Genomic DNA, 22,712 nt, shown 5'->3' with positions numbered 1-22,712 from the left:
ATGATCACTTGGCAAACAAGTTTACAAATAAAGGGAAATTCTCATGAACCCTTGGAGCCTTAATAGGAGCGATTTGATCCTAATTCGATATTCTATCTGTTGTACTTCTACACTCCCGATTCCGATAAGGCTCTGCCTAGTACGCCTCTGTATTTCTGAGCTCGATTATGTTCCCATCTGATGAATTTTTGTGCGTCTGATTCTGAACACGTTTCTGTCTGACACACCTCTGTACGTCTGATTTTGATCACGCATATGTCTGATACATTTCGGTCTGTCTGACTTTGATCACGACTCTGTATGATACAATTCTGTACGTCTGATTTCGAATCTGTCTGATATCTCTCTGTACGTCTGACTCCGATCTCAGATTTGTCTGACATACTTTCGTACCTCTGATGTTGACTATGAATCCGCCCGACATGCTTATACGCGTCCGACCCTAGCTCTGAATCTGTTTGGCATAAAGTGCCTGGTATGAAGTATTACGACGATGTGGTAAGAAACTCAGAAGTGTAATGAAAAATGATATTGATTATAATGTCTGGAAAGCGTTCGTGTTACATCCCGCGTTTTCACAAGTTGGAAGGCGTACGAGTTCAATGACATTAGTAACGGAATAAGTTTGATGAATTTTGAAACTGTTATTTATATGGTCTTGATATGGTATTTTCTTTTAAGTAAACCCCTTTTAGTAAATATTTGATAAGTATGATTTTCTATAGTTAATACTGTAAGTACTTCTGGGATACATTTTTAATTATGTGTGCGGTATTAGGACATTTAGAAATGAGATTTTATTTGTTATGGGTACATAAATTATTTTCTCTTATGAAAATCTATCTTTTTCTATTATGAGAATTATTGAGGAATACGTATGATAGATATTTATATCTGCACCATTGCTATATTATTACCATATGAATACTATGTTACCAATTAGATATAGTGATTACTAGATGAAAATATAGAAGGAAGCATATGGTGCTTTTTGTTTACAAGTGTTATATATAGAAAGTCCTTTTAGTTGGAAAATATGTATTATATATTAAATGCTAGGTGGGACAGCAAGGATGGAATAGCTACTATTAAAAGGTGTAGTGACTACGTGGATAAGTGGATTAATGGTAGGTATTAATTTTAGTAAATATAAGGAACATTACATTGATAGGATAAGTGTTTCGTACCATTAGTGCGTGAATTTGTTAAATTCCACACTTTTGTGCATTGGATTTGTCGTAAGTTAATTGACATAAGTTCAAGGACAATATTACTTATGACGTTATAAGTATTTATGCTATGTTTAACAAGTGATAAGTAAGTGTCGTGGAGGTTAAACGAATCGGAGAAAATAAGTTTTGTCAAAGTTTAGAAATTGAACAAGTTATAACGAACTATATGGAATTTTAGTCACATTCAAGTATGCAAATAAAGAGATCATGGTACAAAGAGTTTTGAGATCCCGAAATAATCTAGGACTTAACAAGTGTGATGACAGTGATTGTAAATAATATTTTATGTGTGCAAAAAGTAGTTATGGATTATTGCTATACCACAAGATTATGAAAATGAGTGTATGAGATGTGTTTAAATATGATAATTATTTTCGTATGTAAATAATTTGAGATCAAGAATAAATTAAAGTGGGAGAAATATGATCTAATTGTTGAATTAGTGGGGGACAACTGCTTTAATTGTTTATTACACGTGTGATCATGAAAGTGAGCCAACTTATGACTCATATTAATGCTATATGCATTTAACCGTGGCTTATCTATAGCCAAGCTTTGTTTTTAATTTTAAAAAAAAAAAGTGCTGAATAGGAGAGACCACAATCAATTAATTAAGTCTTGAGATTTCGTTTTAGATAAGTTTAACAAATATGGGCAGCAACATTCCAATATATTTAAAGGCTATACGTACAGATTTCCTCTCCTCTTAATTGAAGTTTCTTAGGAGCTACAAAGGCAGCAACAATGATCCTTAACGAAATATGAAGAACAAACATACGGGTTTTACTCACCTTTTCGATCCGTTCCGTTTTGCCGTGTTGTTGACTCTGAGCTTTCAAGTAAGAAGAAGATTTTTTTTTTTTTTTTTTTGCCATATTAGGTAAGAACTATTCTCTCCTTGGTATATTTTTTTAGCCAAATTTATTAAGGTAAGGTTTAATATTTTCCTACATACTTTAGAAGATGATTAGTCCTTGTATGAATTAGTGGATGTGAAAAAAATTGCAAGAGTTGTGTATGTTGATATGGAAGTGGAGTTTGAGCCGTATGGGGCCAATTTAAACTAGCTATGGTGAATTAAGTTTAATTAGTGGTATGGTTGTTGTTATCATGGATTATATGGCGAAAGGATTAGAAAGTTAAAGTTGAAATTTTGTTGATATGAATATGTTGTTTTCGTTGAATTGAAGGAATTGAAGATATGATTGTATCCATATGTTGTTGTTGGTATTTCTGTGTCAACAGGAGAACAATTGTAAATTTTGGATAGGTGAAAATATAGGGGAAGTGCTGCCGGATTTTCGCTAAATTTTAGATAATAGAAAATCTTAAACGAGAATATGTATAAGCTAGAATATAGGTTCGATAAGAAATAGGCTATGGATTTGTAAACTAGATAATATAGTTACTAACAATAACGTTACTCTTATATAAATAGGCTAAAAGAGCGACGAGACGAACGGGTTACGAATAGCCGCTAACAGGTATGTAAAGCCTAACCTTTTTTTTGGCATGACCTTTATGGAACGGATAAGTGATGTATATGTATGACTCTAAAGAAAATTATATTCTTAGAGCCACTAGGATGGCCAATGTCTTTGACTTCCCTAAGTTATTCCATATGGTTTGATATGTATTTATGATGTTCAAAGAATCCTAGTTGGTATGTTTCCGAATGTTGTTCGAAAGATAATTGATATGCCTAAGGTCCTTAATATATATTTTGATACGTACATATGGTTCTAAAGCCTCTGTTTGATTTGATCTATAACGATATTTGAAAGTTGTCTAATATGATTATTACTTGAATTTCCAAAAAAGAAAAATGGCCTCTGAATCGCTTTTAGAAGGTTCTGTACTTCAAAAGCTCATAATTTTCGTATACTAAATCGGATTGACCCGAAACTTGTTTCTGAGCCTTCAGATGTCGGTAAATATATTTGTCCATCGAGTCTTGGAATTTATTTATTTATATGCATATAGTTTCTCACTACTCTACTCGTGGATGCCTCAATGCTTCCTTCACTGAGCCCGGGCCAGGATATGTTATCACGCGTATTCCACTGCATTGTTCGCCGCGCCTCGATGTGAGGGGGCAGGTATACATGTACATGGGTTGTGGAGTATGCTGTGCCATGTACACATATTCTGATATATGATAATATGATATGATATGACCATCTGATATGTTTGACATGTGCACATTCTGATATGATATAATATGATATGTTACAGAGTTATTCCCTACTCTGGAGTTATGCTGTGTTGTGGCGCCAGTGTCGGGGTGGCGACCACGTTCTGTTTACCCAGTCCCGTAATGGGACCAGATATGACATATGTTTTCTGCATGCACTATTTATGCTTTATGATCAGCATTTTGCTATTCTGGATATTCCGTTCATTTTCTGTACCTTCTGCTTCGATTATGACTTTGTTTACTACGTTCCGTGCTTTACATATTCAGTACATTTTCAGTACTGACCCTCTTTCTTCGGGGGCTGCGTTTCATGCCGCGCAGGTACAGACGACAGATTTGCTGATCCGCTTGCTTAGGACTATATTCTGCTATCTTGGAGTGCTCTATTGTTCAGAGCCTACATTTTGGTACAATCTTTTGCCATTGTACATATGTATGCTATTCAGGGGTACGACGGGGCCCTGTCCCGTCTTATGATTCTGATGTGTTCTGTAGAGGTCTGTAGACATACATGTGGGTTCTGTATATGTTTTGAGTTGATATGATCTGTGATAGCCTTATCGGCTTCCACGTGCTATATCTGTTCATCTGTGATAGTTAGTGACGCCATTTGACTTTTATATTTATATATTCTGCTAATATGCCGGTTTGGGTTATGGGGTGCGTCCGGGTATCCAGCACGGACACTAGTCGCGGCCTACGGGGTTGGGTCGTGACAGTTCGTCCATTACAAGAATATAGCGTATGGTTCGGTGCTTACGTGGGGTATGAGAAAATGTATTATGGAGGCATTTGAATCAGTGATGTGGGAAAAATTTACCCCATAATGTTGGTGAAGAAGCCATGTCGGAAAAGCAACAAAGGACAACTATAAAGAGAACCCTTCCGAAGTAGTATGACGCCCCATGAGGTCAACTTAACATTCGAGGACGAATGTTCTTAAGGGGGGGAGAATGTTATGTCCCGTGTTTTCGGATAATTGGAAATCGAGAAATAATTAAGACTTGTGTGTTATGAGGAAATATTTTGATTCTAGTTGATGTGACTATGTTGGTTATGAAATCATTAATGTCAAGACATTGGGGAAGGCCGAGGGTAAATTTGGAATTTTGGAAATTAGTTTCGGGAATTACAAAACGAGACTTTTAATGAGTTGGGCCAAGAAAAATTGATCAAGAATTGAGGCCCAACGATAAAGGGTGGCCGGCCAAAGGCCAAGGCCCAAACCCAATTCCGTATGATCATGTGCCATGCATGTGGTCATATAATGGATATATATCAAGTTGCCTTGGTAATTATCAAGAACAAAATAAAAAAAAAAAATGAAAAGTGAGCAACACCACAAAGAGGCTCTCGGCCGAATAGGGAAAGAGAGAAAGACACAAATTCCCAAGCCTTGTGTTTGATCCAAAAATCCTTGTTCTTCACATATTGTAAAGTACTCAAGACGCTCTCCGACGGGGTACAATTAGTTTGGCGAAAGGTGCGCGTTTGCGGCAAGTCGGAAACTTAAGAAAAGGTAAGAATTTTGCCCCTCTAATGTTATGGAATTGATATGAATGTGTTAAGGATTGAGAATAGACGAGAATTCCGTAACTTTGATGTGTAGATGGGACCGTATGTGTGTGTGTGGTTAGTGTTGGGGCCGTGAGTTATAGGAAATAGAAGGCCATGTGAATTTGATCTTGTTTAGTTGGTTGTTGCGTCGTTGTGACATTTATGACGTAAATGATCGTTTAATGAATTGAATTGGCGCTCTAATGAATTATGGGAAAGTATATACCTTTGGTGTATTTGTGTATATCATTGTATATTTATGATGCTAAAGACTTTAAATGTGACTTATGGTTGATGTTAATAAATTTGGAATGAAACAAAGCGAGTTAGAATGTTCGCCGTAAGTTTTTGATGTTTTGGATGAAATATGGAAAGTAATGAACTTTGGGAAATTTTGTATATTGTTTGGAGTGTAATTGGGATGGGTTTGAATAATCTTGAATGGGTGAATGAATACAATAATGTGGGCATAAGTTTGGAATTGTGAAGTTTGAATGAAAGTTGTCAACTTGTGTAGTAAGGTAGAACTTTAAAGTTAGAATGACTTGATTGTGGTTTATGTTGTTTGATGATGTTTGGGTTGTTATTGTTGATGTATTTTGAGCCGAGCTAAGTCTCGGGGGTGTTAGATTTATAGGGGAAATGCTGCCGAAATTTCGGTAGCCAAGTATAGCCCAAAGATTAAGATGTTAACTTTCATGAATAGTAACTGGTAAAAGTGACCATTTGCAGTTTTTGGACGAAACGAGAATTGAGATTTGACGAGCGTAAGACGCAATCCAGGTATGTAAAGCCTGCCTTTCCTTCTTTTGGCATGTCCTAGTTACACTAGGTCAAGATCGGACCCTCGGGGAAAATTCTGCTCTTGGAAATCCGAGTTCAAGTTTGGGTACTATTCATTCAGCGCAATTGAAACCTATTCCCTACATTTGGTTGAAAGAATGTTCAAACCTTCATAACTTTTGCTATTGTGTCCGAATCTCTCCGAAACTTTCGTAGATGGCTTTATGGAGCCTAAAGTCTGTGATTTGTGTCCGCCGCCTCGATTTGACTCAAGGTGGGCCCACAAGCCCGAGGCTTCCCTTATTTGGTTTGTTTGGCTCATTTTCGTTCGATATGAAAAGTAATCATTTGCCTATGACTCAAAGGTCCGTTTGAAATTTCCTATATCGTTATTGAACGTTTTGCACTATAAATGATGTTAGATTATCGGAAAATGATCTGTGAATTGCTTTTCAAAGGTTTTGCAGTTTGGAACTTCGTAACTTCCATATATAAATTTTGATCGCCCTGACTCCTACCCCGAGCCTTCTGGCGTCGGTATATGCCTATATGTAATTATATGTCGAGTCTTGTAAATTACTTTTGATATGCATGTGGTTTCTGCACTACTCCGTTCGTGCCATTCGCTATGATTTCGTTCGTCGGTACCCGGGCCGGCTTTGTGATCGTGCGCGCTATACCATATTCGGAAGTATGATGTGTTACGGTTTCCGAGGCCTCGCCATAGGGCCGGTTACCGTCTATGGAGTTATGATGTGATATGGCATTTGATATGTTCTGATGATGTGATATGTGTGTGATACGATCTGTCTGGAGACTGTACGGAGATTTGAAAAAACTTCTGGAGTATGATGTGTTGTGGCACCAGCGTCGGGGGTGACCACGTTCCTAAGCCTATACATGATTTTTATTTGCATTTGTACATTTATCTTCCGTACAGGTTTGATTTGCTACTTTGACGTTTGTGTTTGTTCCTTCTGACTCCAGTTATGATTGTGATTTCTGTACCTTCTGCTTTACATACTCAGTACTTCTCCCGTACTGACCCCCTGTTCTTCGGGGGGCTGCGTTTCATGCCCGCAGGTACAGAAGCTCGTGTGGGTGATCCTCCGGTTTAGGCTACCTATTCTTCTATTTTGGAGAGCTCCTCTTGATCCGGAGCTTAACTTTTGGTACATACCTTTTACTGTGTGTGTTTCGGTACATTTGTGGCTGTGTGGGTACGGCGGGGCCCTGTCCCGTCATATGTTCGTATGTTCTGTTTTGTTTTAGAGGTCTGTAGTCATGTTTGTGGGTCGTGGGTCCGGTGTGTTTGTATGTGGATCTGTTTTGCGTTCTTAAGCGGCCCGTATGCTACTATGGCCAAGACGGCCCATGAGTTCGTACGTGTGTGTGTGCATTTGGGCGATGTATATTCCGCCACCTTTCTGATTTTGATATGACTGTTCTGCACGGGCGACCGCTTAAGATAAGTGTTCGATTAATGTTTGTGTGACGTCTGCTATTAGTTTTCAGTTTGAACAACGTATGTTAAGTCTGAATGAGTCCTAATATGATGATTTGGGTTGTGAGTCTGTGTGGGGTGCCTATGTAGGGCACCAGTCGCGGCCCACGGGGTTGGGTCGTGACATAAACGAACTTATCTCACTATTTTCTCCGTTCTAGTTCGTTAAAACTCTAAATAAACTTGTTGGCAATGAAAAGGAACCTTAATCTTACCTCAAGTGTGCAGCCACCACGTCCACCCTCTTCTCTTTAGTTGATTTTTAGCTCAAATCGAAGGCAACGCGACGTAGAACACTTTTCTCTTCATGGGCTTCGGGATTCGGGGCTCCGATTTTGGTCAAAAATTGGTTTTCTCTCTAGGCTCTCCTCTCTTTTTTTCTCTAGAGTTTTCTAGGTGCTCTTGGTCTGAAAATGAGGGAGAGAGACCGAAAATTTTAGTTAAAAAGCATGGGTAATGGGCCTGACCCGAATTGGATTCGGGTTGGGCCGTACTTACTGTTCAACTCGACCCTCCTGCCTTAAAACGTTCATATCTCCTTATCCTGATGTCACCTGTAGGCCCACGACCTACCGTTGGAAAGCTAATTCAATTATCTACAACCTTTGTTTCTCGGTGTTTTTCCAAATTCCAAACGTATAATGCCGTTTGTACCCCTCCAAGTCAGGTCATCCGAAAACATTTTCTTAAATCGTCCTTTTGGAGGGCTTATACTTACTTTTGGCTTATGGGTCCTTCTTAGAACTTGCTCAACTCCACATGTACTACCCATATATCACTCCATATGTCTTTTATAAAGTCACGACGTGTGGGCCCACCTTAACTTACTGTGACGAGGGTTTTTCGTTAAGTAACTTATGAACCAATTCACACCATATTGTCTCCAAATGTCGTATGTATATATATTCTTAGACTTAGATCACCCAATCTTCATCCTTAATCCTTGTTTGACTTAACTCCTTTTCGAGCTCGTACCACGCCGTCTACGATTTTGTAGCGCGGAATTTTCCGGGATGTAACAAACATATAAAGATTGATTCCCACTTTATTAGAGAGAAGCTTTAGGAGGGACAGATCAAGAGAGACCATGTATTTAGTTAGAGCTATTTAAAGTTATAGTCTGTTAGTAGTTAGCATAAATAGAGATGTAGTTGGCAGGATTCATTTAATCACAGAAATGAGAACTGAGTTCCAATTGTTCCATTACTGCTGTTGCTCTCCCTTCTGCACCTTCTCCTTCATACGATCAGCTCCTCTTTCAATAATACACTTATAGTTAAATTACAACAAAAGCCACACAAAAGAAGGGAGATATAGTCCAAGAACTCGGCTAATGGATTTTGGACTAGGATGAGCACGAGGAGCAAGTTCATTTTGGCACTTCAATCCTACTAAATTAAAATTAGGACAATTAAGACCTCAAATTTGATAAGGAAAATTACATTCCAATTGAGCTAATAGTCTACATTTCCATGGCAATTGAAAAACATTCAAAATCATATTGATCTCCCCAATACACCATGTTTAATTAGCCACCTTAGCGAACAAAGGGAATCAGAAGGTACTCCGCATAGAAAAGCTGCATGGGTAAAAAATAGGAATATAATTATGTTTCAGATTTACATTAAAGCTATTATCAAAAGTTTTATTTTTCCTTTTATTCGTAAAATTTGAGAAAAGAAAAGGAGTGGAAAAGGAAAACAAAAGAAAATTAAAGGAGAGTGAGTTACCTTCCATATAAACATATAAAAAGAAGTTACTGATACTCGACTTGATATGTCAACCGATTGGGCTTGAAATAATAGAAAGCAAGCAAGTAAAAAATGCCCCACACCCTACATTACGCGTTCATGCGTTATAATAAAAATGTAGTTGATGTATCAAGGAACAGTTAAATTGTAAACGTACAGTGACAAGCCTATTGGAAAGGGAAGAAGTAGTAGCTCCAATCACCATAGCAACTCCATATGCAGCTACAAGCATGCTGATACATAGCCAAAACACCTATTTGCATGAAAACAGGCATTTTGATTCAACTTCGTAATTTTGTTAATATATGAAATAAGTATGGAGAATATTTTTACTAACTCGTTCTTGGCCAAGGCGCACACTAAAAGATTGGATGCCAAAATTTCTATCACCGTCGACATCAGGAATATCCTATCAAAAGTTATTATAATCACAAGGTTTTAGTTGAAATTTGAGACTAACCTTTTCCCAAATTAAATTATTCAAGTTTCAAATGGAGACTACCTTAAACAGGGCAATGACAGCAGTGAAGATGCACATAAAAGTGACAGCAAAAATCAGAGATCTTGTATAGGGCATAGGCCTAGCCAGAACATACTTCTACAGAAAAAAGGTTATATAAAATCATTACTACTCCATTTCATTGTAACATGTGTTAACAAAAGGTGAACAAGTTCATAGTAAAATTCTAAAATTTCTACCTGTATGTGTGCAAAGAAAGCAAACTGCACAACGATAGCCCTCACAACCATGATGCATATTGCAGCCGTGACTGCATTTCTTTTCCATCTAAGTAAAGGTAACTTCAAAACAGTGGATACAGTCAGACATATTGTTGCTAAATTAGCAAATAAAATGGAAGTTCACTAAAAATTCAAAACTATTCTTTTTCTCATTTTTCAATGGTTGCTAGTTTCTAGATTTTGAAGTTTGACAAATTAATTAAGTTGATAAATCTTAGAAAAAATAATCAAATCTACCATTAAGAAGGGAAATAGGACAAATAATTTAGGATGATGAAGTGCAAGAGTTACCTCTATAGAATATGCACTTCCAAGAAGAAAGCTAACAATGAGAGCAGTTAATAATGGTGGAGATTGAAACCTAATTCCCATGCCAAAACTCTGCAAATCATTTTGCTCATCAGTTATTGACACTTAGAATTTACAAGGAAAAAACTTAGAGCTGGAAAAAAGACCAAATTATGCTAGGTAATTGTACCCCTTGCATTCCAAATTATGTGAAAAGAATTTATTTTTTAAGAGCCTAACAAATTGAAACTGGCTGCTATTTGCTTTAATATTGAAGTTCAGAATCCATCCATCCAAATTGATGTTTACTTTTTTCTGTTAGGCCATTCATTAATAAAATTCAACTTCATTAGCAAGAGAATTTTTGTGTATTACTATACTCAGCATAGAATATTGCGGGGACCTGCTTTTATTCTTTTAAAAATGCAACTATTTTCTATTCATTTCCTCAAAAAAAAAAATGATATGGCATGTAAGATATTGTTTACTTTTTGTGACTTCTTAAGATTAGCTGGTTAAATTAAACAAATACATTTACTTTGGACCACGGAACAAGATATACATCTAATTTGTACCACATTAGAATCATTGATTAACTCAATTCTCTATCAAGATTAGTAGGTAGTATCTAGTACTAATACATAACCAACACTAAAGATTCAAAAATTTGTTTATCTAAATGGAGAAAGGATGAAATTGCAAACCATGAGCAGGGAGGTGATAACTATTCCCGTGCCTAGTTCCATTGAAATTTCTCCGGAAGCCAGTGGTAGATTTGGTTTGTTCACCTGTTAAACATTCATTCCCTCTTATCAACTGATGAAAAAGAAGGAAATTACAAAGAACGTAACAATCCAATCCACTAGTAATTTATATTACATTGTCCGTTTCGAGGATATGATAATAGAATCAATTCACATGCAACATTAGGTGATAGTGTGGCAAAATTAAGCGAGTTTAGGCAAATCCCACAACTTTGAAATAATGGTGAATCGAACCTCAATGAGCACGGTATGTAACATCCTAGAAAATTTCACATTGGTAAAACATGTGTTGGAAGGACACCGGGTATATAAGAGAGCAAGTTGTAGAACAATCCTAATGATGCATTTTAAAGTCGTATAAACTAAAAACTCAAAGTGGATAATATCACTAATGAATTTGATTGTTTATGAAAAGCAAGAAAAACGAAATTATCAAGTTAAATTACCTTGTCTATTTCCACATCAAAGAGTTGATTTAACCCTACCACATAAACGTTCATTAACAGCGATGGAATTAATGCCTACAGTACAACAAACAGCACGTTAACACAATTAAGAAAACCAAAAAGGACATGCTATCATTTTTAATTCATAAAATGCAGTAACCATTTTCCTTTTATTTTATAGCGGTTAACCAAATACAAAAGTAAAATCAAGAAAAAGAAAACATTTTATGCCCAAATCAAACTGAACCAAGTCTTACCTTCAATAGTCCCACAAAAAATGTGGGAGAAATATCTGCTAACGATTTTGTTGGTAGAATAGAGACTGAACTGATCCCCATAATCTAGGAAGTTTTGAACAAATAAAAAGAACATCAGTACCAACAGAAATGTAAACTATCAAAAGGTACATATAATTACAAAAAAAAAAAAAAAAAAGAGTTGATGAAAATAAAAGGCAATGAATTAACTCACTGTTCCAAATATAGTGTGTGGGCGAGAAAATTGATAGAATGCGTTCAGTTGCTTCCAGAAACCATCATTCGAAGAAATGTCAGAGTGTCCAGATGATGAGGCTACAATTATGTACCTTTTTGATACTTTATGCCTTTTGAATATTTTATCCCTCGTATTCGTATTCTTCTTTGAGTTTATCCTGTCAATTGAGCTTACAATTTTTGGAAACGGCAACTTCCATTGGGGAATAATCCTGGCATTTTCCGCTTGTTCTGATGCCCCTTCAAGTCCTATGTATACATATCAACTGCTAATGAGACAATTTATATGAGGAATAACGTCATTTCCCGAGCATTACTTCACTAATTCATTCAAGAAAACAATAAAATTGATGAAAAACGGGGTTTGTAAAAGATACCAAAAGCCTTTCTAATGTTCAAATTTCCATCAAATATATTATTTACATATTCGGCTTAGCATTCCTCAACTTGCTTGGGATTGATGCATAATTGTTGTTGTCATTTTATATTTGGCTTAACATTCTCAGAAAACAATCAGAAAAATTCACCATTCAATCTTATGATTCAAAATTGAAATAAGAGATACGGATTATTGGAAACGTCGCCTATTAAATCTATTCTCAAACGAGAAAAAGCAGTGAAAATGCATCTTACGTACCATTTGTGACGGACGGAAATTGGAAGGAACAGGCACGTAAATGGAGCATTCTTTACACCCGTAAATCTAATCTACGTACAAACAAAGCACAAATCCACACACCTATCACTGACATTAATTTAAGAAAAACATTGGAGAGTCCTCCATATATATATATATCCTGATTTACAATCAAATTTGTTAAATATTTTCTTTCCTTGTATTCTATTTATTAGTTCTGTTTTGTCTGGTAACTTATATCTGTCTGTTCTAGTGTTATCATTAAGTCTTTTATAATTTATCACCATTCTCGTTTTTCCTCTTACTATTTCGCTATGATTTCTTACCATAAATACTGCAGATCTATGTTTAGAAGTAGATCTCGGTATTACTTCTAAATCCAATAGTTTTTTTATTTGTACTTTAAAATCTTCTACATCTTGATTTGTTGCTTCAATCGAAACTGTTTTTATTATATAATCTGGATTTATTATATCTAATTTACATACAATCCTATTATTTTTCCAATGTTTTAATGGTTTTTCTCCTATAATTTCTATTTCATCTAGTATTTTTATTATATTATCTAGATCTTTTTGATTTTTTATTATTCCTATTCTTTTTATTCCTGTTTTAAAATTATATAACTATGTCTCTATGTCTATTAAAGTATAATCCTTTTCTAACAAATCTTCTTCTCCTAGAATTAAATTTTTTATTTCTGGTTTGTCTTTACAACATGTATTATTTTCTTGACACTCTTTACAACAACTATCTTTTTTCTTTTGCAGGTCTGTGGTAGGGATCTTCTCATGACGGATCCTAGATTCAGTCTTAAGAACTTGTACTGGTGTATGAGTAATATTTTTTAAGAAAATTACTCCATCTCTTGTAATCATACAGCTGCCATTATTATGTAACATAAAGTCTAATCTGATGACAAAGTCTACATTTATATTAAGGTCTCTTACCCATATCTTATCCATTTTATAGCTTGGTTTGTAAAATTCTGAACATGTATTTATAAACCTAATGTAGGCTTTATGAACATAATGTCTATATATGTTATGTGTTTCATCCATTTGCATGGCCGCAACTGGTTTTTCTAGAATTTTGATTAAATTTGGTGGAACTATTCTTTTATTTATTATGCACTTTGTACACCCTGAATCTACTAATGCTAATGTTTCTATCTCATAATCATCTATTTTAATTCTTTCAAGTATTTTTATTGTTCCTAATTTTTTATCTTCATTACATACTAATGCTTCATGGTCTTCTATACTCATTAGTTCTGCTTGAGAATCTTCTGGTATTATTCTTAATGGTTTCATTATTGGTTGTATATTTGATAATCTTATTTCTTCATCTTCACTATCTACGTCTTTTTGTTTTCCTTTTTCTAGATTACATAATCTAGTTTCGAATTCGTTTATTCTTGTTTCTAATGCTATCATTCTTAGATTAATAGTCGGGTCTTCAATTTTTTTATGGGTCGCCTCTTTATTTATTTATGTTTTAAATTCTTTTTCTATACACATGGTACATCCTTCTATATAACAATTTTTACATTTAGCTCTTTTGTCTCTACTAGGATACCATTTACAAAAGAAACATGCATTGCTGTCCAATCCTTTATTTCGTTCGAACTCATGGTTACAGTCTTCAGCTATATTTGCTAAATTATCCATTGCTTCTATGTCTAGATTTTCTAATCCTATTTCATTAATTAATTCGTTTGCTTCTGAGTCCGATGAGTCTGTTTTGATTTTTTCTTCAGTGTCTACACTTACTATAGAATATATACTTTCTGTATCTGACATATATTCGTCTACATTTATTAATGTTTCTTGAAAATCTTCAATTAGCTGTGAATTTCTTGTCTTATTATTTATTCTTTTTGGACATGTGTTTGCTAAGTGCTCTACACTTCCACAAGTGAAGCATTCTAATTTATTTCTATAATTCCTTTCTGTTCGATATTTTCTTACATGCCTATTTCTATCTAAATAAGGTTTTCTAGCTGCTGATTTTCTAAGATAATATTTCTTTCTATTATATTGAGGATAGTTTCTATTATAATGTGTTTTGTATTTTTTATGCTTTTTCTTTTTGTAATTGTCTTTATCATAGCTTTGTGTAGTGTAAACTACGCTTTTACAAAAGTTCATTTCATTTTGTTTTAACTGTTTTTGTATCTGTATATGGGTACATTTTTCTTGTAGTAAATCCATAATACGTTGTATTCTATGTCCTATAGACCATTTTAAATTAGGATTCTGCACTACTCGGTCTCTCTTATTCCATCTATCTTCTATTTCTCTTCCTAAGGCTCCTGGTAGTTTATTAAATAATTTTTTACCTAATTCTTGATCAAATGCATTTCCAGTAATAGTACAGTAGTAAAAATAATCATTTAAAAATTTCTTAATATGAAACCAACTACTTATGCTTAGTTGTTCTAATTTTATTACTACATTTCTTTGTAGTACTAATAATCCACTATTTGGATCTTCCCCTGTAATCAAAGTATGTATTTTATTAGTAAAATTATATGGGTTTGCTCCCATGGATACTAAGTGTTGAAATTCCATTGGAAAATTTTCTTTATAAGCTTCCCATAAAGCTTTGGTTGATTCTCCTAAAAAAGTTTCTAAATATTTATACATTGTTTCTGCGTCTGTTTCACTATATGTTTTTATATAGTCTGCTACTACTATTCCTTTCCAAAGATCTATTACTGAATTCCATCTTTGTGGATCATGTGCTGCTATATTTAACATTTTACCTTTATTACCTCCTTCTTGAAGAATAATGGGTTCTTCTATAGGCATTCTTTTTCCTGATGGTTTGACATTGTCTAAGGGTTCTCCTGCTGTTCTAAAAACTCTTCTTCTAGGTACATTTCTTGTACTAGTATCTACAGTATATTGTTCTCCCGTTGTTCTTTGAAATGGACTAGAACTAGATGCACTAGATTCCATTAATTCTTTTTGGCTTATTATAGAGTCTATTTCTATTTCGTCATCACTATTTTGCATATCTTCTAATATTTTATCAAAATCGTCTGATTTGTTTTGGTATATCTGTTCTACTTTATATCCCCAATTATCAGTTCGGGCTTCACATAATTTAAAGTGACTTATGGTTTCTTCTATTGTTAATTCTCCTAACTTACACCCTTTACATTTAAAAAGCATATTTTTATTTTCTTTTTGAAGTCTTTTAGCTTCTTCTATAGCTATGTCTACTGCAAACTCGTCTTGTATTAGTTCTATGTTCATAAAAGTTGTTTCTGTAATTTCATTTTCGTCTAAAGTACTTTCTTCTTCTATGTCTTTTTGTGGCGTATAATTATAATTAGTAAAACGTACAAATGTCTCTTCCTTAGAATTCATGTACATTAGGTGAGATTCTGGCTGTAAAATCTTTTTTCTATTAAAATCTTCTAGATTCCATTCCATCCCTGCATATTCTTCAGGATTTATTTTAATGGCTTTTATTAGTCTTATTCCTCTATTTCCCATTACTTCTACTACATCTTCTACCTTAATTTTAAATTTTGTATTACTATTATTAGTCATTTTTCCTAGAAATCCTACGCATATTAATAAATGATTACCGTCACACATCTCTTCATATCCCTTAGTCTGTATTCCTATTTTTATGTGCTTTCCAAATTCTGCTAAGTTCATTATAAAATCTAGGCTAATATAAAATATTCCTCCGTTATTTGTCATGTCTACTTCCGTGAGTCCTATTATTGATTTTTTCATATATGACCATCTATCGTCATAAATTACTATTAAAATTTTAGTTCCTAAGTTCTTTCTAGTTAGTCCTTTTAATCCTACTACTATTAATCCCATATGCATTAAACTTCTTCCAGTGTTTTTTATTTGTCTTACGGCTACTGGGTCTATTAAATTTATGGTAGTAATTTTAGTTCCTATGGCTGATACTTGTTCTTCTCTGTAATGTCTATATAATTGGGCTGTACTTGAAAACTTTCCTATATTATATAGAGTTTTTGGATTTAATAGTTTTAATTGGTTTTGTTGGAAAATTTGTATATCTCTATCTACGTCTATTACTTCACTTAACTGTTGATAGTTTTCTTCTGGGGTTCTTCTACTTAAAATTCTTGATAAGAAATTATTTCCTATTCTATTATTTGAAAAATTTACTCTTTGTCTTTCTTGCCTTTCTGATCCTCCTTCGTTTCTTGGTCTAGTTGAAAGAAGGTCCATTTTTGTGGTTTTCTAAGTACTTTAACTTTTTATTTTTGAGGTGTTATTTCTACCTTTTTTAATTGGTCTATTAATTCTTCAACTTCTTTATTTTTAATTGTCTCTTTACTTTTTTCTTTTTGTTGTTCAGTTAACCACCAAATGCGTTCATCTAATAATTCTAACCTTGGTAATATTATTTATATTTTCTTTATTATTTCTAGTATTAATGAGATTATAGTAATATTTTGTTGTAATATTATTTGGTCTGATTTAGCGTTAGGTATATAATCTTTATAGTCTGCTGGTAAAGGTATAGACTTTTCTATTAATTTCGAAGCTTCTTCTTGAGCTAATGTTGGTCTACTCATGAAAGAGTGATTTCTTTTAGTTCTGCTACTGTCTTTTTTAATTCTCTAATGTCACTAGTTAAAACTTCTACTTGTTGCGTTATTTTAGACACTATGTGGGTTGTTTTTAGTTCTATTTCTTTTGGTTTTTCTATAACAATTTTAACTAACTTTTCTATTTCTGTCTTTGTAGGTAATTTTTCTAGATTAAATTTATTGACTAGAGTCTGAACTTTCTTTTCTAATTCTAATTCTTGTGTTTTTAAGTAATCGAGGTTTTGTTCTATCTTTTCGAAGGTTTTCTTTTGCTTAGTCTGAGATGCAGCTACCACTTCTAATATTCTAGTGATATCTTTATTATTTTCTTGTATTTTTTCACTGAAATTTATGACTAAATCGACTAATGTATTCAACTGTTTGTCTTCACTATGTAATATATGATCTCCGTTACTAAAATTACACTTTATAATACTATGGTCTGTTAATGCTCTATATTTCTTTTCTGGGTATATTCTTAAGTCTAAGTATTCTAGATTTTTTAAGGTATCTATTTTTCTAGACTTATTTATTATCCTAACGGAATTGTTATTTTACAAGCTTTCTTATGGTGTTCTATAGTAGTTGTAAGTCTTGCTATATCTTCTCTTAGACCGTGTAATTCCCACGTTATAGCAGAAATTGTCTCGTCGTTAATCTGACGTTGTAAGTGTCGATTTATATATATATATATATATATATATATATATATAATTAATTAATTGTAACTGATGAAGAATGCAACTATTCAAATTGGGATTTGATAAGCATTTGTCGCTATTAGTGTTACACTTGGCATGTTTTGTCTGTTCATTTCAACAGTGTCGGTTACAAACCCTGTTGCCTCTTGGAATTCTTCTGAATCATAGCTGTAATTAAAATGACCTATTTGTCTGTTGTTATTTATGTGTAAATGGAGAGGTTGATATTTTTTCAGTTTAGTCCTTCGTTAAAAGGGAATTTACTGTCACGACCCGGCTAGGGGCCGTGACGGGTACCCTGGGCTAACCACCGAGTACCACTCGTTCTATTACTCATCATACTCATTAAACGTTCTTTTATCAAATTATAAGAATATCATCTTTTATTTGAAAACATAAATACTTTCATATACATAAGCCTTCCGGTCATCAAAATAATATATATACATAATAGCAACCTCGTGAGACCATATAAATCACACTGCGTATCTACGAGCCTCTACAGGAGTGCTAGACATAAGGACGGGACAGGACCCCGTCGTGCCCAAAATATGCATATGTACACAAAAGAATGATCAAGGCACCTCCGGAACAATGAAGTGCTCTCAAATCAGCTACTAGCTTCTATGAGTCTGGATCAAGATCACCTCCCTGTCTACCTGTGGGCATGAACACAGCGTCCAAAGAAAACGGACGTCAGTACGAACATGTACTGAGTATGAGAGGCATAAACAATAATGATACGTCAATGAGATAAAGAAAGCATCAGTAAGGAGCAACTGTATATGACTGTCACTTATAAAAGAAATAACACATGCTGTCTTACTCATAATCATCATCATATCATATATGCATAAATGTATAAGTTGCCCGTCCATATCGGATCAGTGTGATAATCATTAGCTTGCGTCCAGGCCTCCCGCGTCCGGGGTACCATCTCATGCCGCCCACTAGTGGTGTCTGCCCATGCCATCTAGACGTGGTGTATACATATAGCTGCCCGCCTTAGCGGTGTCTGCCTGGCCATATAGGCGCGGTGTAATATCATCAACATGTACTCATCATAATGCATGCATAGAGATTCAAGATTTCTATACTTTATCGAAGTGACATAAGGTCGTGAACCCCCGATTTTATTATGGAACATTTATAAACATTCTGCCTCACCTTGAAGGAAATAATAAATAAGGTGAGTGTATACAATAAACGACATCATTAATTCTATAGGAACATCATATCATAAACATCTAGAATCTTTAGACTTAAACTCATCATCATTATTATTGAACTCATAGTATGTCTCTCATCTCGTATGGCTTTTCATGAACATAGGCTATTAGTTTTCCGGAATGTAGGAAATTCATGAAGGGGAAGGAAAAGTCATGCTATAGGATTCATGACATAGAAAGAAAGAACTAGCCACACATACCTTTTATGCTTAACTAATCTATTGCTTGCTTGTTCTCCTTCAATGCCCTCGTTTCTACCTTCAGAGAATTCACATCAACATTAGTTAATCTGCTATAAGAACGTGTTACTATTTCTAGGGAAAATTGGGTAGCATTTCCTTTGTTTCTACTACTTTTCCCATATTCTATATCAACTCCCAAACGTTCATAACAATATTCACAATATCGCAAACAACAATCATCATTCATCTACATTTCCCACAATTCACCATTTTCCTTCAATTTCTTCACAATTATAGTTATAGCTCCCTATCGCGTTTTCTCATATATAATACTTATTCCACGGTCTAAATGTCATTTATAACATATTTGCAATCACAACATATCGATAGTCATGACTCGATCCAAACCTTTACCTAACAATGTCACTATTCCCATATTTATGACCGATATTCTATGTCTTTCTACAATCCATGTGTTTTTAAATTTCAACACCTTAAACAACCAAGAATGATCATAAAACTCACCTTAGATGATGGATGAACAACCCTTGAGTGAAACTTCTCTTCTTGCACCAAAACCCTAACTCACTTCCTTTGAGTTTTCTTGGTGTAGATGAACTTTTGTTAGGTTTCATATGCTTGATTTCGTGGGTTTGATGTAATTGATCATGGTTTTCCCTAAATTTCTTGTGGATGAATGATAGAGAGTGTTCTAGAGGTTTCTTGAAGGGAGGAGAGTGGAAATGAAATGAAATAATGAGAGAGGAGTCATTATATTAAACACTTAAATCTATCCCGACCAAGATATACGAACCAACATACGGTCCGTACAATTTATACGGGCCAACATACGGTCCGTACAATTTATACGGGCCATATGTTTGGTCCAGTGAGTGATGCCCCTCTTGGCTAATTATACGGCCTAACATACGGCCAGTATAATTTATACGGCCAGTATGTTGGGCCGTATAATGCCCAGCTTTTCCGATTTCGTTCTCGTCGACTCGTTCGATCTCCAATCCTTATGGAACCTTCTTGATACTTGTTTAACACCTCAATACCAATATAAGGGACATTATCTCTATTCTCTAAGACATCATCACGCCATCGTTAACTCGTCGCTCATAATTCTTACCCGACACGCAATATATCCCTTACTTTCCTTAACAACCTTCTTCAATTACGTCAAACGTCTTGGAATCTCAATTAGGATCATCAAATGCAATTTATTACTCATAAAACAAATCGTATACGTCATGACTTTTGCTAGCCTATTCACTTTACGTTAATGGGGAATTTTCCAAGGTGTAACATTCTTCCCCCCTTTTGGGACATTCGTCCTCGAATGTTAAATACTCGGGAATTCTACGAAAATTTTGCCTGAGTTTCCCCTGTAATGTGGCACTACCAACCTATCACAACAACCCATAATAACATTGCCTCACAGGGCCACAACACAATGAAACTATAAATTGGTCACACACGACCAAAAGCATGAAAAGTAAGCATACATACCTTATATTGTTGGCGTTTCATCTTGAATCTCTCTTGGGGGTTGGAATAAATGCGGATATGTGGATTTCATTTTCTCTTCCGCTTCCCAAGTCATTCCTTCTCGGTTGTTGTCTCGCCACAAGACCTTGACTTCAGCTACTTCCTTATTTCGAAGTCTTCGTACATGCCTGTCTAAGATGGAAATGGGCTCTTCTTCATATGCTAGCTTTTCTGTTACTTGGACATCATCAATCGGAACAATCCGCGTAGGATCTCCAACACACTTGCGGAGCATTGAAACATGGAAAACTGGGTGGACTATTTCAAGTCCTGCAGGCAAGTCCAATTCATAGGCTACATGACCCACCTTACGGATAATTTTATAGGGTCCAATGAATCGAGGACTTAAATTCCCTTTCTTGCCAAATCTCATCACCCCTTTCATTGGCGACACTTTAAAAAATACCCAATCATCAACCTCAAATTCCAAGTCTCGCCGGCGGTTGTCCGCATAAGATTTTTGGCGACTTTGGGCTGTTAACAATTGATCTCGAATCACCTTGACTTTTTCTTCCGCTTGCTGAATCAATTCAGGGCCTATCAGCTATACTTCTCCTATTTCGAGCCATCGAATTGGGGACCTACACTTTCTTCCATAAACATCTTCATACGGAACAATTTGGATACTGAAATGGTAACTATTGTAGTATGCAAATTCGATTAGAGGCAAATGATCATCCCAACTACCACCAAAATCTAGTATACATGCCCGTAGCATATCTTCCAATGTCTGAATAGTACGTTCGACCTGTCCATCGGTCTGCGGATGAAATGCCGTGCTAAACTTCACTTGGGTACCTAGACCTTCTTGGAAGGATTTCCAGAACTTGGCTATAAATTGTGCTCCTTCATATGTGATAATGGATATTGGAATGCCATAGAGTCGCACAATTTCCTTGAGATACAACCTCGCATAGTCTTCAGCCGAGTATGTGGTTCTGATTGGAAGCAAATGAGCTGTTTTCGTTAATCTGTCCACAATCACCCTATAGAATCATATTTGCCTCGATAATGATGTAACCCCACAATGAAATCGATGTTGATAACTTCCCATTTCCAAGTAGGGATTTCCATTGCTTGCAATAATCCTCCTGGCTTTTGATGTTCGATTTTCACTTGTTTGAAATTCTGACACTGCGCTACAAATTCTGTTATGTATCTCTTCATGCCATCCCACCAATATATCAACTTGAGATCGTGATACATCCTTGTTGCACCTGGGTGAATAGAATACCTAGAGTAATGGGCTTCTTCTAGAATTCGACGACGCAGTTCTGCAACGTTCGAAACACATAGCCTGCCTTTGTATCTAAGAATTCCATCCATGGAAATTTCAAATGGGGACTTCTCTTTTTCATGAGATATGTCTCTGTGATGGCACAAATGAGGATCTTCATACTGACTCTCTTTCACTTCTGCATCCAAGGACAAAACTGTGGGATCATTTATATCAATTCATGCATTACCTAAATCAGTTACACGTACTCCAACATTAGCTAGTTGATGGAGCTCATGAACCAATTCTTTCTTTTCTAGAGGAACTTCACATAGGCTGCCCATTGATCGGCGGCTAAGCGCATCGGCTACTACATTTGCTTTTCCAGGGTGATACAAAATATTCACATCGTAATCTTTCAATAACTCTAACCACCGCCTGTGCTGCAGATTCAACTCCTTCTGTCTGAAAATGTATTGAAGACTCTTGTGATCTATATAAATATCGACACGCACTCCATACAAGTAATGTCTCCACATTTTCAATGCATGAATAACCGCAGCCAATTCGAGATCATGAGTTGGATAGTTCTTCTCATGTTTCTACAGCTGTCTCGAAGCATAAGCAATGTCTCTACTGTGCTGCATCAACACACATCCTAACCCAACACCGGAAGCATCACAGTACACAACATAACCTTCTAGCCCTTCTGGAAGTGTTAAGACTGGAGCTGAGGTTAATCTGTCGTTCAACTCCTGGAAGCTGCGTTCACAAGCGTCGTTCCATTGAAATTTGACTGACTTCTGGGTTAGCTTCGTCAATGGGGCTGAAATAGAGGAAAA

The 22,712-nt window shown here is 35.3% G+C and overlaps 1 protein-coding gene and 1 long non-coding RNA gene across 4 annotated transcripts; one reads left to right on the top strand and one right to left on the bottom strand.

Annotated features, from left to right (window-relative positions):
- The first annotated feature begins 1,650 nt into the window (after positions 1-1,650).
- LOC132636167 (uncharacterized) lies at positions 1,651-4,006 on the top strand. Its single transcript, XR_009581066.1, has 3 exons — positions 1,651-2,071; positions 2,671-2,716; positions 3,751-4,006. It is a non-coding gene; the product is annotated as an uncharacterized LOC132636167 (long non-coding RNA).
- A 4,333-nt stretch (positions 4,007-8,339) lies between these two features.
- On the bottom strand, positions 8,340-12,550 carry LOC132638492 (homogentisate geranylgeranyltransferase-like). Of its 3 annotated transcripts, none has more exons than XM_060355347.1 (12): positions 12,395-12,550; positions 11,735-12,006; positions 11,521-11,604; positions 11,264-11,338; positions 10,758-10,841; positions 10,057-10,146; positions 9,724-9,825; positions 9,527-9,622; positions 9,362-9,433; positions 9,182-9,277; positions 9,004-9,108; positions 8,340-8,852 (listed from the first exon to the last, which is right to left on the bottom strand). In XM_060355347.1, the coding sequence occupies exons 1-12, from the start codon at positions 12,441-12,443 to the stop codon at positions 8,811-8,813; spliced, it is 1,167 nt and encodes a 388-aa protein (XP_060211330.1). In that variant the 5' UTR covers positions 12,444-12,550; the 3' UTR covers positions 8,340-8,810. The 3 variants fall into 3 exon arrangements, with proteins under 3 accessions (XP_060211330.1, XP_060211331.1, XP_060211332.1); XM_060355348.1 differs by having other exon boundaries at positions 9,527-9,619; XM_060355349.1 differs by lacking the exon at positions 11,264-11,338.
- Positions 12,551-22,712: the final 10,162 nt, after the last annotated feature.

Source organism: Lycium barbarum, chromosome 4 (assembly GCF_019175385.1).
Source record: "Lycium barbarum isolate Lr01 chromosome 4, ASM1917538v2, whole genome shotgun sequence".
NCBI classification, from domain to species: Eukaryota; Viridiplantae; Streptophyta; class Magnoliopsida; order Solanales; family Solanaceae; genus Lycium; species Lycium barbarum.
Note: the sequence above shows the minus strand (reverse complement) of the source record. Positions and strands in the feature narration are given on the sequence as shown.

Bases quoted from the DNA above. Each gene is read 5' to 3' on its own strand.
- LOC132638492 (XM_060355347.1), bottom strand. From the start codon at position 12,443: ATGCTCCATTTACGTGCCTGTTCCTTCCAATTTCCGTCCGTCACAAAT. The intron at 9,826-10,056 runs GTAACTCTTGCA...ACTGTTTTGAAG, and splicing joins GAAGTGCATATTCTATAGAG to TTACCTTTACTTAGATGGAA. The intron at 9,434-9,526 runs GTAGTCTCCATT...AACTTTTGATAG, and splicing joins CTGTCATTGCCCTGTTTAAG to GATATTCCTGATGTCGACGG.